This window comes from Streptopelia decaocto, assembly GCF_964273445.1.
Source record: "Streptopelia decaocto genome assembly, chromosome: 5".
NCBI lineage: Eukaryota > Metazoa > Chordata > Aves > Columbiformes > Columbidae > Streptopelia > Streptopelia decaocto.
In genome coordinates, this window is record NC_138659.1 from 67132781 (window position 1) to 67149139 (window position 16359).

Below are 16359 nucleotides of genomic sequence, written 5' to 3' on the forward strand. Positions count from 1 at the left end.
TACTCTGCCTTCTCTTAGTTCTTGAGGGTTTTCAGAGTGCTGATGTGAACAATATGTGTGAAGAACAATGCTCAAATTAAAATGGAATGGTTAATTTTGATGTAGTAAATTCTTATTTATTTTAGGCAGTACCTAGCTGTAGTATTTAAAGACAAACCACTGGAGATCTGGGATGTCAGAACATGCACTCTGCTCAGAGAAATGTCTAAAAACTTCCCTATAGCAACAGCTTTGGTAAGGAATAAAATATGTTACTTACTCTTTATTAAATATGTTGGGTTAGTATAAAAATCCATAAGCAGTTTTGCAGCAAAATGTTACTGTATCTGTAGCATACAGATAAGTGCTTTGACTGTTGCATTTTCATCTGTCATCAAATAGAGGCAAGAAGAAAGGAGGTACTGATACAAAAATCTGGTCTGCTGCTTGGATGGTGGGGGAGATATCACAGAGAGCAATCTTCATTGAAATAATTTGAATTAACAGGAAAGTCCCCAGTGAATTCAGGGAGTAAACCTTTGTCTTTTCTGTTTTTCCTGGATGCTTTTTCCCAGGAGTGGTCACCTTCTCATAACTTAAAGAGCCTGAGGAAGAAGCAGTTGGCAGCTCGAGAGGCCATGGCCCGACAGACGGTTGCGTCAGACACTGAAGTCAGCAGCGTCGAATCTTCTGTTATCAGGTATTTCTCATTCTCTTCTCCATCAGTTATTGTTTTCCACTGTGTGCCATTGTTCTATAGGGCAGAATATTTTGGAAACTGATTCTTGAGTACATACCAGGCAAAGCAACTCTATGGGCCTCCCTTTAACCTTTAGATGCAGAACTTGGATTTACTGCTGGGTCAGAGCAGCAGTGTCCCTGGCTCATGTGTGTCTGTAGCAGTCTAGTGACCTGGTTCTTGAAGCAAAACTCTTATTTGCCCCCAAACATTTCCACAAGTGTATAAATGATTTATCTGTTGCCTTTGGTGAATTGTTTTGAAGGAAATACTAATTTTTGTGCATTAGTTAGGGAGAATTTGCCTTGCAGTTCTTATTTCAAGAAAGAAATACTTTGTGTCTCATTGTGTTCTCTTTAAAGCTTGTTACAGGAAGCTGAAAGCAAATCGGAGCTAAGCCACAACATTTCTGCCAGAGAGCACTTTGTGTTTACAGCTGCTGATGGGCAGGTTTATCATCTCACAGTGGAAGGAAACTCAGTAAAAGACAGTGCAAGAATTCCTCCTGATGTGAGTTCCAGTTTTCTGTATTGTTCAGGCTTTAATTTTTTCTTCGTTACAGTTGCCAGAAAAACAAACATACTGTGATACTGTGATATGAATTGTAATGGCAAGTGGTCATTAATGCAGCAGTTTGAAATATGAAAGTTCCAACATCAAAAACTATAGCAATTCTCTTTTAACATTCTTATAGTTTTACTGTTGAAAACGCTGTTGAAATAAATGATTTTGTTTAAAGGTTGGAATCTTCATAGGCCCTGACTTGTTTTCTGAATAAATAACGTGACATATTTTTAAGAAACACAGTAAAGCATATAGAAAAAGCTTCAATAGCAAAGAGGGTGTTATTGAAATGTATTACTTGGGTTTTTTTCCAGTTACTCTGAAGCACAATCTTGCTTTTTTTGGTCATTCTTGAAGGCTTTGGTAAATTTAACTTACAGATAGGAATTATTTTATTTTTGTTTCCTACTTTAGTGTACACTAGTGTTGTGTGTAATGAGGTCTTTTTGGTGTTAGTGCTCCCTTGCAACAAGAGCCAGAGAACCCAACATTTCTTACAAGAAAGTGTCTTTTAAAGCAGATTGAAGCAAATATGACTGACTTGATAAATGCTTATATTCAGTAGAATTGTTTCTGGTTTAACTGAGTGGAATTTGATCTATCGTGTCATATAATACTAAAAAAAAAATTAAAAGAAGACTAATGTTGAGATGTTTGTTTCTGTGTTTAGCTCTGTTAATCTCAAGATTTTATTCTACTTCTTAAATATTTCCAGGGAAGCATGGGCAGCATCACATGCATCGCCTGGAAAGGGGATATCCTGGTTCTTGGAGATGTTGATGGGAACTTAAACTTCTGGGATTTGAAAGCCAGAGTATCCAGGTATGAATACAGATAGAGTCTGATAAACATGAGATAATGAGTGTTAGAATTTTTTTTCCCCCTTCATTTTTGTTGTTTGCTGTAGGAGGTCTCCTGTCTGTTTGAAGTGAAAAATGCAAGTATTTTGAAATAAAATTTCAGAAAATGCCTACTGTGTTACAATACTCTGCATTCATCTTCCATATTTTCAGATGGAGTAACATTTTATCCCAGTTTTTCAAACAGCTAAATATCCATATGTTAAATCTGCAATGCGTCTGATAAAACATTAAGTAGTGTAGTTTTTATTTCAGGTGTTTAATCTTTTTAGTTTTCATTATAATGTGGATAGCCATTTATATATGTATATATGTATAGTTCTCCTTCTCAGTCTGTACAGTGTCAGGATCTGCAACATTAGTGGAAAGCATTTAACTACCCACAATATTAGGTATAGAATTATTGATACTATTCTTGTCATTTTCTTAGGGGCATTCCTACACACCGAAGCTGGGTGAAAAAGATACGATTTGCTCCAGGGAAAGGAAATCATAAACTTCTTGCCATGTACAACGATGGAGCAGAAATTTGGGATTCAAAGGAGGTGTTTGTTGTTTTGATATATACTTCTTTGCAAAATACACATATTCGTTCTGAAAATCAGGACGTTGGGGATTAAGTTTTACTTGGTCATGATTTCTTGCTGACAGTTGTGTAATAAAGTTTTATGGCTTTTCTCGGAAGACTTTTAGTTCCTATAAAGCATTTTTAAGGTGTCATCAATGGAAAGTACCTTTCATGCATAAAGCTGACAAAGTCTCTGAGATACTCTTTGTTATTCTTTTGTAATGTTTTTGAGGCAGACATTGAAAATATAAAGGGGAGTCCTCAATCTTAAAATTTAATCTGTGGACAAGGTATTTTTTTTATTGCAGGTTTCTTAACTTCTTTGCATATTCGAGAGTATGGGTTTAATTTGTTAGAGAATGCCTGATAGTTAGACACTTGTTAATTAACATTGTCTAGTTTCTCATCTTATTAAAAAATTCTATTTAGTAATGTTCACACATCTTCCGGGGTTTGCTCTAAAGGTCATTCAGGGGATTAGAGCACCATGGGGAAGGAAAGATAATTGTACTGTTATAACTTAGCGCCCTGGAGTAAGTTCAGAGTATGAGGGTATGAAATGGGAATTGGAATTTTTTGTGTTCACTTTGTAGTCATCGCCAGCTCACTCAGACACTTAATTTGAACAACATGTAACCTTCCATTGACGAGAAGAGTTGGCCAGCAGATATGACCAACAACTGTGGATTATGTAGGCAGAGTAGAATACTAACCCATGAGTCTCTCCTTGAATAATGTTTAAATAGTTTTGATGTCACGGGATACTCCTTGTGTTGCTGTTCCCTCTCTTTTTCTGCGACAAGGCAAAGAGTTTCCTACATTAAAGCATTTAAAATTAATTCACATTTTCAGCCATATATCTTTCAGAATATCTGTAAAAATATTTTGCAGTCTCAGTCCTATTATCCATATAATCCTCTCCTTGGAACTTCGCTTTTGCCTACAACCAGTTGTGTGATATTTCCATATTTTCCTCTTAATTTTCTCAGTTCTGTGAGTAATTGTGCTCTGGAGCTGTTGTACCTCGTATCTCTCTACCTCCATGCTCTGCTCTAGAACAAGGGAAACTACTGACCCATGGTTTAAGTGAAGTTTAGAAGGTTTTGTTTATCACTTTTGTGGACAAGAAATCATCCTATTCCCATAATATTATGTTAATAGTATGCTCAAATGAATTTCTAGACAAGTTCAGTATTTATCAAGATAGTATATGTTTATGAAGAACATGGGTTAATTAATAAGAAGGTCACTTCCACCCTGATGCATGTGTGCTAGATCAGGGACTGGAATTCAAGAGGGGTGTAAATTTACACTTGTTTACCATGGAAATTTTTTGTCAGAAAATAAGACAAAAAGGCATCTCTACAGCTGTGCTCAAAAGGATCTTTTCTTAGCTCTCAAGTAGGGAAAAAATATAGTTTCAGGGCAACGATGTGCCCTGCTCCAAGGTTTCTAAATTCTGTACTCTCCAGAAGAGACCATTATTAAAATGATTTATGGCTAACTTCACCTTTTATTGCAAATTCGGTGCTCTGCCTCGTGGGCATGTGACAGAGTTTTACGCTGTGTGATAGAGAGCCTGCTATAAATGAAAAATAACTTTTCCAGGTACAAATGGTGAGCAGTTTGAGAAGTGGAAGAAACGTGAATTTCCGAATTCTGGATGTGGACTGGTGCACTTCAGACAAAGTGGTCCTGGCGTCCGACGATGGGTGCATCCGAGTTCTAGACTTGTCCATGAAACCATCGTCTTTTAGAATGGATGAGCAGGACTTAATAGGTATGTTGATTTTCTTTTTTGCTATTGACAACAATGTGCCCAGGTGGCCAAGAAGTCCAATGGTATCCTGTCCTGTATCAAAAATAGCGTGGTCAGCAGGACAAGGGCAGTGATCCTTCCCCTGTACTCTGCATTGATGAGGCCACACCTGGAGTATTGTGTTCAGTTCTGGGCCCCTCAGTTCAGGAAAGAGATTGAAGTGCTGGAGCAGGTCCAGAGCAGAGCAACAAGACTGGGGAAGGGACTTGAACACAAGACCTATGGGGACAGGCTGAGGGAGCTGGGCTTGTTTAGTCTGGAGAAGAGGAGGCTTAGAGGTGAGCTCAGCACTCTCTAGAACTACCTGAAGGGAAGTTATAGCCAGGTGGGGATTGGTCTCTTCTCCCAGGCAGTCAGCAATAGGACAAGGGGGCATGGGCTTAAGCTCTGCTAGGGGAAATTTAGGCTGGATATTAGAAAGAAATTCTTTCCAGTGAGAGGGGTCAGGCATTGGAATGGCTGCCCAGGGAGGTGCTGGAATCACCAGCCCTGGAGGTTTTTAAACTGAGGTTGGACATGGCACTTAGTGCCATGATCTAGTAAATGGACTGGAGTTGGACCAAGGGTTGGACCTGGTGATCTCTGAGGTCTTTTCCAACCCCGTCGATTCTGTGGTTCTGTGACTCTGTGACTGCTGGATATTTCATTTTGAAGGTGGACCACAAAAATATTCAGTGCTTCTGTTAGAACACAGAATTGTCATATGTAGATGATTAGGTGTCCCTATAGTTGTTCTCATAGATACAGATGAATTTGGTAGGCTTATACAGGTAAATTTGGTAGGCTTAGGGATGAATGGTATTTTTTTGGTGCACGTTTAATCTCCTAAATAAACAACATTTTAAAATATCTTAATTGGAACATAAATTAACAAAATAAGAGCGTTTTGTACAGGTGTCTAGCAAGATGACTAAAAAAGCCTCAGTACGTCAACTGGGTATCACTACCGATGTAATTGATATTCTTTGCATGATTTTGAAACATTTGTTAAAGTGTGAAAATGTCTTTTCTGATATTTCCAGTTTGTAGACTGAATTGTGGCTTTTCAGAATAGATGTTCCCACTGAACTCTAGACTAGCAAAACCAGTGCTGTTTGACTTTTTTGCCACATGTTTAAGAACGGAATGAAAATATTTAACTATTTAAATAGTTAACTAAGCTACATTTTCCTATTTTTTGCTATTGGTGCTCCAAATAACTGCTTTTGTTTTGGTCTTTTTGGTCAATCCTGCCTTTACTCGTAATACTTCCTTAAAACATGTAGATTCTGACTAAGACATATGTAATAAACAAAATTGGGATGTGGGGAGCTGTGATATGGGATATTTGAGAAAACACATCATTTATCACAGCTATTTTTACCATCAAATGAATGTTCTGTAATGTTAAGCTATAAAAATTAATGTTCTAAAACCAAGCACACTGAAATTAGGATATGCCAGGGTTAAGGTTCCCTGTGAGTTAACCGTCCTGCCTATGCGCTGTGATAATCTTTTAATTACAAAATCACATTTACAAGATTCCTACATCATTCAGTGCATATGAAGTACAGAGAATCACTGAATATTTAATAATGTAGCTGCTTGGTACTTGTTTTTCTCCTAAGTCATTGGGTAACATTTCCTGAGTATCATCCAAACCTTGTACTGAATACAGACTTACTAACTTCTGATTTGCATGACAAGAGCTAGAACTGTAATTTTCATCATATTTCTTTGCTAATATAGACATGTATTAAACCTTAGCCCATCCTTTTCAGATAATGGGTATTAATCCTTGTATTATACTGTAGAAACTGTGGTTGCAAAGCAAAACTAAAACATGTATTATGTTACATTTTGGTATAGCTGTACTTACTTTCCAGTATGTCCTTGAAGTAGCAATAATCATCGTATACAGCTCTAATTAATGCCAATATGATATATTCCAGGACTCTGTGGTTAAAGTCAATACGGAATGTCCTGAAATTCTCATTTGAGTGTGGTTGCTAATGCTGTACCTTCCATGAAATGTTTTTCCCTGTGTTTCAAGATAAGCCTTTATGTTTAGTAACCTCTGCTGTGTATATGAAAAGCCTGTGATTTGTGATTTTCTTCTGGTGCTTGTGAAGAAGGTGGTACATTTTATGGTTACAGAACAGGGTGTTATTGCACATTAGCCACTCAACAATTAATCTTTTCCCTTTTGTTTCAGAACCTGCATGGTGTCCCTATCTGCTTGTTCCAAGGGCTTCATTAGCTTTAAAAGCATTCTTGTTGCATCAGCCATGGAATGAGAAGTACTCTCTAGATATTATGAATATGTAAGAAGAAATATGTGTCTTTATACAAAATATTATTATTGTTTTAAATCCTACATCTTTTAGTAGTCTTTCTGTTCAAATAGCTGTTAGACCTTTAAGTTTCCTCACTCTTTGGGACAGTAAAATGATAATAGCTTCACTATTTATTACTAAAAGTCATGAATAGAAAAGGCTTTAAGGGCAAGTGTTTTATTTCTTTTGACTTTCAGTAGCCCTTGGCTGTTGAAAACTGCTGTCTCCTTTAGGGTACTGGCAATATTTTAATGTCATTTACAGGTTATATTACTTTAGAGAACAACTGTGTGTTCTCTTTGTTCAAGAAGTTAACTAAGAATAGTCAGAGTTGGTTCTTGCAGTATAATTGAAAGTCTCACTGATGGGTCCGTCTTTACTCTTAGCTGCGCTTCACCTCATAGTAGGAGCAACTCTCGGTGTCTTTTATTGTGTTTGTCACGTAATACTGGGCCAGGCATTGTCATTTTCATTCATTTCAAGGTTAATGAATGAAAGTGGGAAAAGAAAGATTGATGGCACTGACTCTGAGGTTGAGAGAAAGCGAAACCAGTCACTCGTTACTATTTTGGAGCTAGTAACTAGACAAAGAATCTTGCATGAATGGCTCACCATAAGAACATGAAAGATTTTTTCTATATATGTTCCTCTGTTTTTCTACTACCAGTAACACTTTTCCATTTCGGATAATTCTGACGTTTTCGTTTCTTTTTTCTTTTTTTAAATACAGTGATTACCCAGAGAATGAAAATATTAAAAACCTTCTTCAGGAGCAGTTGAATTCATTGTCCAAGTAAGAATTTTCCCTAGTAATATTTGAATAAGTCAGGGAATTCAGAGAACGCAAAAACCTGAAATTTGTGGCGATTCACAACTGAATGAAGAAAGAATGCTTATTGCCTCTCTGAAGAAAAGCTCGAGTAACGACAGCTTTTATTTTAAACACGGTTAATTTTTATTAATCTAATCTTAAAGGTAGTGCTTTAGTAAAGTTTTTAAATTTTCATTTCTATTTTTTCTAATTAAAAATAAACCATAATACAATCTCCAATATATTTTTTTCAAATTAGGAAAGTATCTCAAAGTGGTTTGTTAATTATTGACCAAACAGTCCAGATGTCCTATTCTGAATGTATAAAGTGTGATGGAAGTCAGTATTGAATTTTTAACATTGACTTATCATAGCAGTAGCTGACAACAACAGTTGAAGTTGCGATTAGGGTTAGTGTGTGATTTGTAGCTGACCAGTGAGCACCCGTGAATTTTTAGGCAGTACTTCTCAGGGATATCTGGTTCTTCGATGTTGGTCCAGACCGTATTGGACACTGATACTTAAATACTCCAAGTTTTGTTGAGATATTTAAGCTCTGAGGAAGATGAACAATTCTAAGATACACTTCCAGAGTAATGTTCATGCATGTTGCTCTTCTTACAAAGAAAAGAGATTTTGTCATTCCACTTGAACAATGAAAATTATACATAAAGCCAGTAAGCAGAAGTTTTTCCATTTTCCTGAGCGTATTTTTATTTTAACTGAGCGTATCTTTGTCCAGTCTGAAACATATGTAGAAAACCTAAATTTCTGCATGTGGATCTCACATGCTATGGCACTACACAGTTGCAAAGGTATTTGTAATAGAATTAATCTTGTAGTTGGTAGAATCACTGCAGACTAATTTATGGCTTTGTGTACACCCTTGTGGTGGTTCCTTTTATTACAAGAATAAGATGTTCCTGACAAACTCACTGTTTGTATTTAAACTGGTAGAGTGATGTGCTCCTTGACATCAATTATATTTCAAATTATGTCAACTTCCTGTTGTAGTTGTTTTGATAGATGCTTTTTTTCATTTCAGAAAAGAGATTGTGTATTTTTGGTTTTGTTTTGTTTTTCAGTTTGTAGGCGATATATCCTATTTGTGTTCAAAAGCGACCAAACAAAACAAGTTGCAGGGCATTTTACAGTTTATTTCTGGCTTTCTCCTTTTGCAGTGACATAAAGAAACTTTTGCTTGATCCGGATTTTACTCTCTTGCAGAGATGTCTCCTGGTTGCCAGGTAGGAGAGATTCAGATAACTATAGTGATTGTTTCCTAATAAAAGCTTGATCCTGTTAATGCATATGCATGTGCTGAAGTTTAAGTACTCAACTAATTCTCCTTTAGCTGGGTGCCATTCCTGAAGTACTTTGTTACTGACATATTCAAGTGGTTTCAAGACGGAGAATGGAAATGTTACCCTGCAGAAACAGTTTTATTTGCTTGCTGGATGCAGAGAACTTCCTTCAGTTTTGGTGGTACTTTCATAAATGCAGTTTGATAACTTCATTACATTGAGTTGTACAATGTCCAAAAACGTGACTCAGAACTTCACAGCACACAATGGTTTGTATGCAAACAGGGAAAGCCTGTTTTTTATTTTAAATGGATTTGTTCTGTGTTGTTCTTCTGACTAAACTGTAGCTAATTTTAGTCTGTCTATATTCAGAAATGTTTTCAAACTTAGTAACTTTTGTGTAGTTGAAAGAAGATAGTAGTGATTAAGTGTAAAAATAAAATAAGTAGAATTATAATAAAATATAAATATCCACCTATTTATATGCTGAATACTCACTAGGCTTAATTCCTATTGTGAGTTTTCTGCCCAATCTCCTACTTATCTACTTGCTGAATGTAATTGCTGCTGCTTTTCATGTAGTTTGTCCCATTCACAATGCAAAGTACTTGTGGTGCCCGCAGGAAAGCATGGTCTTTGTAAGAAGATATTTTAAATGTCTAATATTTTTACGTGGCATACGAAGAAACACAAACATATTTCATGGCCTGATTTGTGTTTTCTCAGACTCTATGGGGATGAATCAGAACTGCATTTCTGGACCATGGCTGCCCACTATTTGCACAGCTTATCCCAGGAAAAGCCGGAAAAACCAGCGGACACAGGTGTCCTTCCAGAGCAGTTGGTTAATCCCTTGGATATCTGCTATGACATACTGTGTGAAAATTATTACTTCCAGGTATTTCAAGGAGTTCAAAAATATAATTAATAAGAATGTCATCAACACAACGAACGCTCAGCGTTTTAACCTTCTTACCTTACAGCTTTTCGCTATGCATATCTCAATTTTATTAGGAACATACTGCTCTGGATTAAGTCACTCCCTATTATTTAAAAATAGGGAGTGTTCCAGAAACTCTCAAAATACTTCTGTACCTTTTAAATGCTCATTTTTATTTCTTGTGGTAGTCTTACATTTGAAGTATTTATCTTTCTTTGTGCAGAAATTCCAACTTGAAAGGGTAAATCTCCAGGAAGTGAAGAGATCGACATATGATCATACCAGGAAATGTGCTGATCAGCTTCTTCTCTTGGGCCAGGTTTGTGGGTAATATTTGAATTTTTTATTCTTCTTCTCTGTCCATTTTATGTACTTATCCTCTTCGAGTAAAGTTTTGTCTAACTCATATGTGTTGTTTCATACCTTTATTCATCCAGTACGTAGTTTTTGCACAGCAGAATCTCTGTAATGACATTGTATAAGGTAACATTGGGTGTTATCTTCTTCAGACTATTTCATTTTCATGGGAACCCTGTAAAAAACTTTATTTCCATTTTGTCACTAGAAAAGAAAAATTACATTTGGAGTTTCTCAGAAAAAGCTAAAACTTAACATCTTTGGGATAACTCAGCCTGCGCTCAGTACTCTCATTTTAGGTAGGAAAGGATGTACTAAGCTTTTGGCAGATCTGCAGTGAGCAGTGAGACACTGTACAGAGCTGCTCACTGAGACCCTGATAAGAATATTGTTGCAGTTTATATCATGAGCTGTTCCCTGCTAATGCAGTTGTGCTGCATCCATTTCCAAAAAACAGCCTTGAAACAACTAGCTTGAACTTTAATGATTTCTATGCCACGGTGCATTAGAGCCTGTCAACGAATGTTACCCGTAAAACACGCCAGAAATATTTAGTCTGTAGATAGTCTGTTTAAAATGCCGATTTCTTGAAATTTTAAAATGCCAGTTTATTAAATCACTCTGCTGGATTTTAATATGGATTTAATGTGGCTTTTTATTATTTCTGTAGTTATCTAAGCCATCAGCTTGACTAATCTCACCAAATCGACCTCTCTAGAAGTTAGGCACATCATTTTTAGTAATAGGCAGAGATATTGTTCCTGCAGTGATTCATTCCACTTGGGGACAGGTGTCTGCAGCCAGTGTAATGAGCCCCCCTGATTAGGTGCTCAGCTGTAGCTAACATTTTAAATTGATGGAATCTACCTCTGTTTTAAAATATCAGGTATTGAATCATTCCTTGAGATCCTGGCCAGTTGCTGCATCTTTACAATTTCACTTCTCTCTGTGTATTTTAAACGCTTCTGTTCCTTTTATAGCTCTGCAAAAGTTTATGCAAACAAGGAAATAAATATTTTTAATTACATTTTTCTTAGACCTCTTCTAGAAATGTTAGTTCGAGATTAAAGATGCCTTATTGAAATAGAATCTTAGTTATTATTATGCTGCCAGATATTTTTATAGTCTCTTTTAGAGTAACTTTCATTATTATTTGTTCTATGTTTAAAAAGGGTACAAATATAAAGACTTTTAAATAAAAGTCACTATGTTGTGGTCAAAGTTATATTTTTTTGTTCTCATGCCAGACTGACAGAGCAGTACAACTGTTGTTAGAAACAAGTTCAGAGAATGCACATTATTACTGCGATTCACTCAAAGCTTGCTTGGTCACAACTGTCACCTCATCAGGTCCATCTCAAAGTACCATTAAACTGGTAGCAACCAACATGATCGCCAATGGAAAGCTTGCAGGTAAAACAAGGATTGAATTTTCTGTTTGCTTATCATCTAGTAATTCTGATCTTATTAAGGCTACTGATGGAGATGGAAGAGGAGAAAGTCCCATTGTAATAGATCTTATGTCTTGCATATGGTATAGTGTGCACTACCTAAAGTAGTTAACACAAAAATTATCAGTAACTCAGTTATAAAGTTCAACTTGGTTTTATTTCTTTTCATTGGAAAACATATTTCTACAGTAATTCTCTTAGCACTTGTTTGCTGAGGCTGAGCACATTAAGCTACATATTTTCACTTCCCTAATTAAAGAATTAATTAAGAACTGGTGTCATATAGACAGATACAGACTTGGTTTCCTTTCCAGTTCAGAACTTGTTTCAAAATGTGTTTTCTGACATGTACAGGTTAGTTTTGCTTAATGCAAGAGATGTTCACTGTATGATGATTGACCAAAATATTCAAAGACATGCAGAGAAACTGCAAATGTCTGTACTTGCCTGGAAAAAATACTTTCTACTCGGTGGACAATTAACACTTGTATTATACAGTGTGCTTTTCATTTTCCAGAGGGTGTGCAGTTGCTGTGTCTGATCGATAAGGCTGCTGATGCCTGTCGCTACTTGCAAACTTACGGTGAATGGAATCGCGCGGCATGGCTTGCAAAGGTATGTAATTTCTCAATTTTCAGTTTGCTAACATAAATGACCTACTTAGTGTATGTAGGTATGAAGGCTGATGACAGTGCTTAAGTTCTCCAGAGTTTAAAAAACTGGAGCATTGATTTGAAATATCATCAGGAGTTCTTTCCATGTAGTAAGCTATAACAAGCCAGTGTATTCAGTCAGTGTTGACGTATTCTTCTTCAGCCTTTTGACTGCAGAGGTCTGCCCTTGTCATCCGAGTGACGAGATTGGGACCTGAAAATGTTTGGAATACTCAATTTTCTAATATTTGAGCAGTGGTTCGTGAAGTTGCATGTACCTTTAGAGTACTGAGTTCATAATAAACTACAGAAAAACATTCCTGAAGTGGATAAGTAATTAGGCTGTGACTTTGTGCTGAGCTCCATGTAGCATGGGTGCTGATTTTAAAGTTAGCATCAACTACATTAGATTTGCATTGACTTCTGTTTTGCTATGCAGATGCAATAACAGTAAAAGTACCTAAATACAGAATTAATTCTCCAAATTATAACGGACAGGACTCATTAAGGATCGTCTTTCAGTGTCTCTAATTAAAATTTATGTTTCATGCAAAAAGTATAGAAAATTTCATACTCAGGTTTTCTAAGTGTTAAGAAAAATAAAGATGTTCAGTAAAGGAGAAAGATTTCTAATTTCTTGATATTTGAGGGTTTAGAAAAGCCTTGTGTTAAAAATCATGTTAATCACATGTAATGTGGAGTGACCTGAGGGGAGTATTTTTGTACCTTATATTTCTAGTTTTTCTTTGTGTTGTATTCACTCAAGGCATGTGTACTTTTTATATTAAAACTGGTAGTTTCAGATGCTTTTACTTCTGCATAAAGTATTTCGCTGAAAAGGCAAAACACACACACAAACCCAGAAGTAGAGTACTGTCTTTAGTTAGTAGCTGCAAATTCATAACTGGTTTTCCCATCTCTCACAGGTTCGTTTGAACTCGGAGGAGTGTGCTGACGTGTTGAAGCGTTGGGTGGATCACCTTTGCTCTCCACAAGTCAACCAGAAGTCCAAAGCCATTCTGGTCCTCTTGTCACTTGGGTGCTTTACAAAAGTTGCAGAGATGTTGCACAGGTAAAGATGAAAGAGCACAATCTGTATTTTGTCTTGTCTAAAATGGTTATTTAAGCATTTGTTGCCCAGGGGGAGGGAGGGTTCTGCAGTTTGATTTCTGACTTTTGTTTCTATTTTGTCATTGTCACTGTCTACAACTGCCTGAAAGGAGGTTGGAGCGTGGAGGGTGTTGGTCTCTTCTCCCAAGTAACAAGTGATAGGATGAGAGGAAATGGCCTCAAGTTGTACCAGGGGAGGTTTAGGTTGGATATTAGGAAAAAGTTCTTCCTGAAAAGGGTTGTCAAGCATTGGAACAGGCTGCCCAGGGCAGTGGTGGAGTCACCATCCCTGAAGGAGTTTAAAAGACATGTAGATGAGATTCTTGGGGACATGGGGTAGTGGTGGACTTGGCAGTGCTGGGTTAATGTTTGGACTCAGTGATCTGAAAGGTCTTTTCCAACCAAACAATTCTAGGATTTTGTTTTACTTTAACTAACTTTAATCTCAGCAGCACATCGTTTCTGTATGCTGGAACTGATGATTCTGTTGCAGTTTCAGTAGATGTCCTGGCATTTAATTTGCTACACGCTTTAAGATCGATAACACCCATTGACAAAGCAGTAACAGTTTATAATAGCTACGATTATTTCTGAGTAATCTGAGCTCTCAAAAATTTTCCATCAAATGTCAGTTCCTTCCTTTCAAGGAGGCTGGGGAAGTGTGAGAAACTTGGGGAGACGGCAATGCCAGGTGAACAGGTGCGAGGGGAGCACAAGGTGGGACGTGGGACAGTGTGACCTGTTCCTACGTCCTGCTCAGGAGCAGGGTACCGCTGTTCTCTGCCATGCACTCGCTGTAAAATTTTAGGAAGCCTGTGTGCAAGTGTTTTGATGCAAGGTCCTGGAATACTTTTCTTACCTACCCTAACAAATGATTCTCATTCTTTTTCCATTTAACAGTATGAGGTACTTCGATAGAGCAGCTTTATTTGTTGAAGCTTGTCTGAAGTATGGGGCGATTGAAGTTAATGATGATACAAATATCCTTTTTCTGCAATCCTGTTTTTGCATCTGTATACTTATACACAGTGAGTATACATGAGCCAGTGTTAGGTGAATGAAGCTGCACAGGAACAGCAGTTCCTGTTTGTATTTTCCTGGTTGTTTAGTTTGAAGGAAGTGTAAGGAAACAAGAGAAAAAGTGTCATTTGCATAAATCCATAGTTACCTCCTGTGCTCTGTGAGGCCTGTGGCACTGCAAAACAAACTAAAAGTGAAAAAAATAAATACGTTACTATGTTCTTTGCAGAATTTGGAAATGATTATTCCCGACTGTGTAGTGAAATCGGTGGCTCAGGTATCTTCTAAACACTGTACCTCAGGAAAAAAAATCCCCACATGTTGAACCCCGCTGTACACCAACATAGCATTTTAGTGATTGAAATCTTTTATGAAGGAGTCGGTTCTGCGACAGTGAAAACAAAATTAAAGGTCAAGATCAGATGAGCTGAAAATGCAGTAAGTATTTTAAAAGGTATCTAAAATTTTGCTTACTACAGTCTGCACATCTAACCTGGTGTTCTGGAAATTCTGAACAGTTGATCTAAATTTTGTGTTTAGGTACATTCAACAAATAATAATGCATATGTAAATAATACCTGATGGTGTTTTATGGAGTCATCACTGATTTCAACTTGTACAAAAGTCAGTAATAAGTGTGTAAATACTTACCATTTCTTAATTTTTTTTGCGAGTTGTGATATAGCATTATGGTAGATACATTTCATGTAACCATAAGTACCTGGTTTCATTTATAGCACTCTGCATTTTGCCTGGTAAATGCTAATGTGCATTCAGTAGCAGAATTTAAAGCAACGGTTTTGCCTTTATCTGTGCTGAGAAATATTGGGTTAGCACGATTGGCAGCAACGTTCAGCAATTTCAGCTTGGGAAAACTAAGAGTGAGGAGGAAAAAAAAAATTCTCATTTTTTTCCATTTTTCTATGGATTTATGTTTTCCTTAATGCTTCATTTACATAAATTGATCCATGCTGTATACGCAGATTATGCCAGAAGCTTGAAGCTCCTGGGCTTTAAGCAGGGAGCTGTTCTCTTTGCCTCAAAAGCAGGAGAAGCTGGGAAAGAGTTACTCATTGAGCTCAAACAGCCTAAAGAGGATCTGACACAAGAGTAAGAATTTCTTGTTGATGAGATTTGGGTTCTCTCTCGGACTAAGATTCCACTGCGTGAAAATACTTCTTCTTGAATCACTGTAATAGCTGATATCTGTGATTTGAGCAAATGTTGTTAAATGTGTGTGGATGCACGATTAAGAACGGATTTATGTTTGTTTTTTTGTTAAAATTGTTTTCATGAGAGGGGAAAGAAGCCTATGATAAAATTAAACAATACTATTTCCAACTTTTTGAACTATAGCAGAAGTCAAAAATTTGCTGAACAGGTTCTATACCTGTGTAAAAGTCTACTCCGTTTACTTCTAAAAATCAAATCTTTATAGTTCCTTACTGCTGTTGTATTTGTATGTATAAATGATTCAATCTGTACTATAAAAATATAAATATATTTAAAGAATAAATACAGATCACAAAACACACCATTCTTTCCTGGAACATTGTTTTCTCAATCCGATTTTTCTGTTCAAAAGTCCTCTTGTTTTAAATCACTTCACTCACTCTCTTGTCATTTTGATAACTGTTTGAATGGAACCTTTAACAGGTTTACTTACGAAAGTCTCCTAACATTCCAAAACTCCGTGAAACGTCCTGTTTTTCAATTAAGGTATTGTTATAGTTCATGTTATTCCAAAGTGTGCACTCCTTGCACACCTTAGGGACTAAATTGTGCTGGTTCATGGGATGGAAGGATGGGCGCAGATCCTACCTCAAAAGCAGCCAGGTAGACTCCTGCAGAATATTCAGTCATTGCTGT

General features: G+C 36.7%; 1 protein-coding gene across 1 annotated transcript in view; it reads left to right on the plus strand.

Annotated features, from left to right (window-relative positions):
• Positions 1-16024, plus strand: part of WDR11 (WD repeat domain 11) — a 42812-nt gene extending 26788 nt beyond the window's left edge. Inside the window, 16 exon segments of the mRNA XM_082052654.1 lie at positions 126-234; positions 555-679; positions 1081-1228; positions 1998-2104; positions 2573-2687; positions 4319-4490; positions 6724-6832; positions 7575-7637; positions 8837-8902; positions 9686-9857; positions 10123-10218; positions 11504-11669; positions 12225-12322; positions 13287-13432; positions 14371-14450; positions 15447-16024. Coding sequence (XP_081908780.1) covers positions 126-234; positions 555-679; positions 1081-1228; positions 1998-2104; positions 2573-2687; positions 4319-4490; positions 6724-6832; positions 7575-7637; positions 8837-8902; positions 9686-9857; positions 10123-10218; positions 11504-11669; positions 12225-12322; positions 13287-13432; positions 14371-14450; positions 15447-15604 — 1930 coding nt within the window. The 3' untranslated portion in view covers positions 15605-16024.
• The last annotated feature ends 335 nt before the right edge of the window (positions 16025-16359 follow it).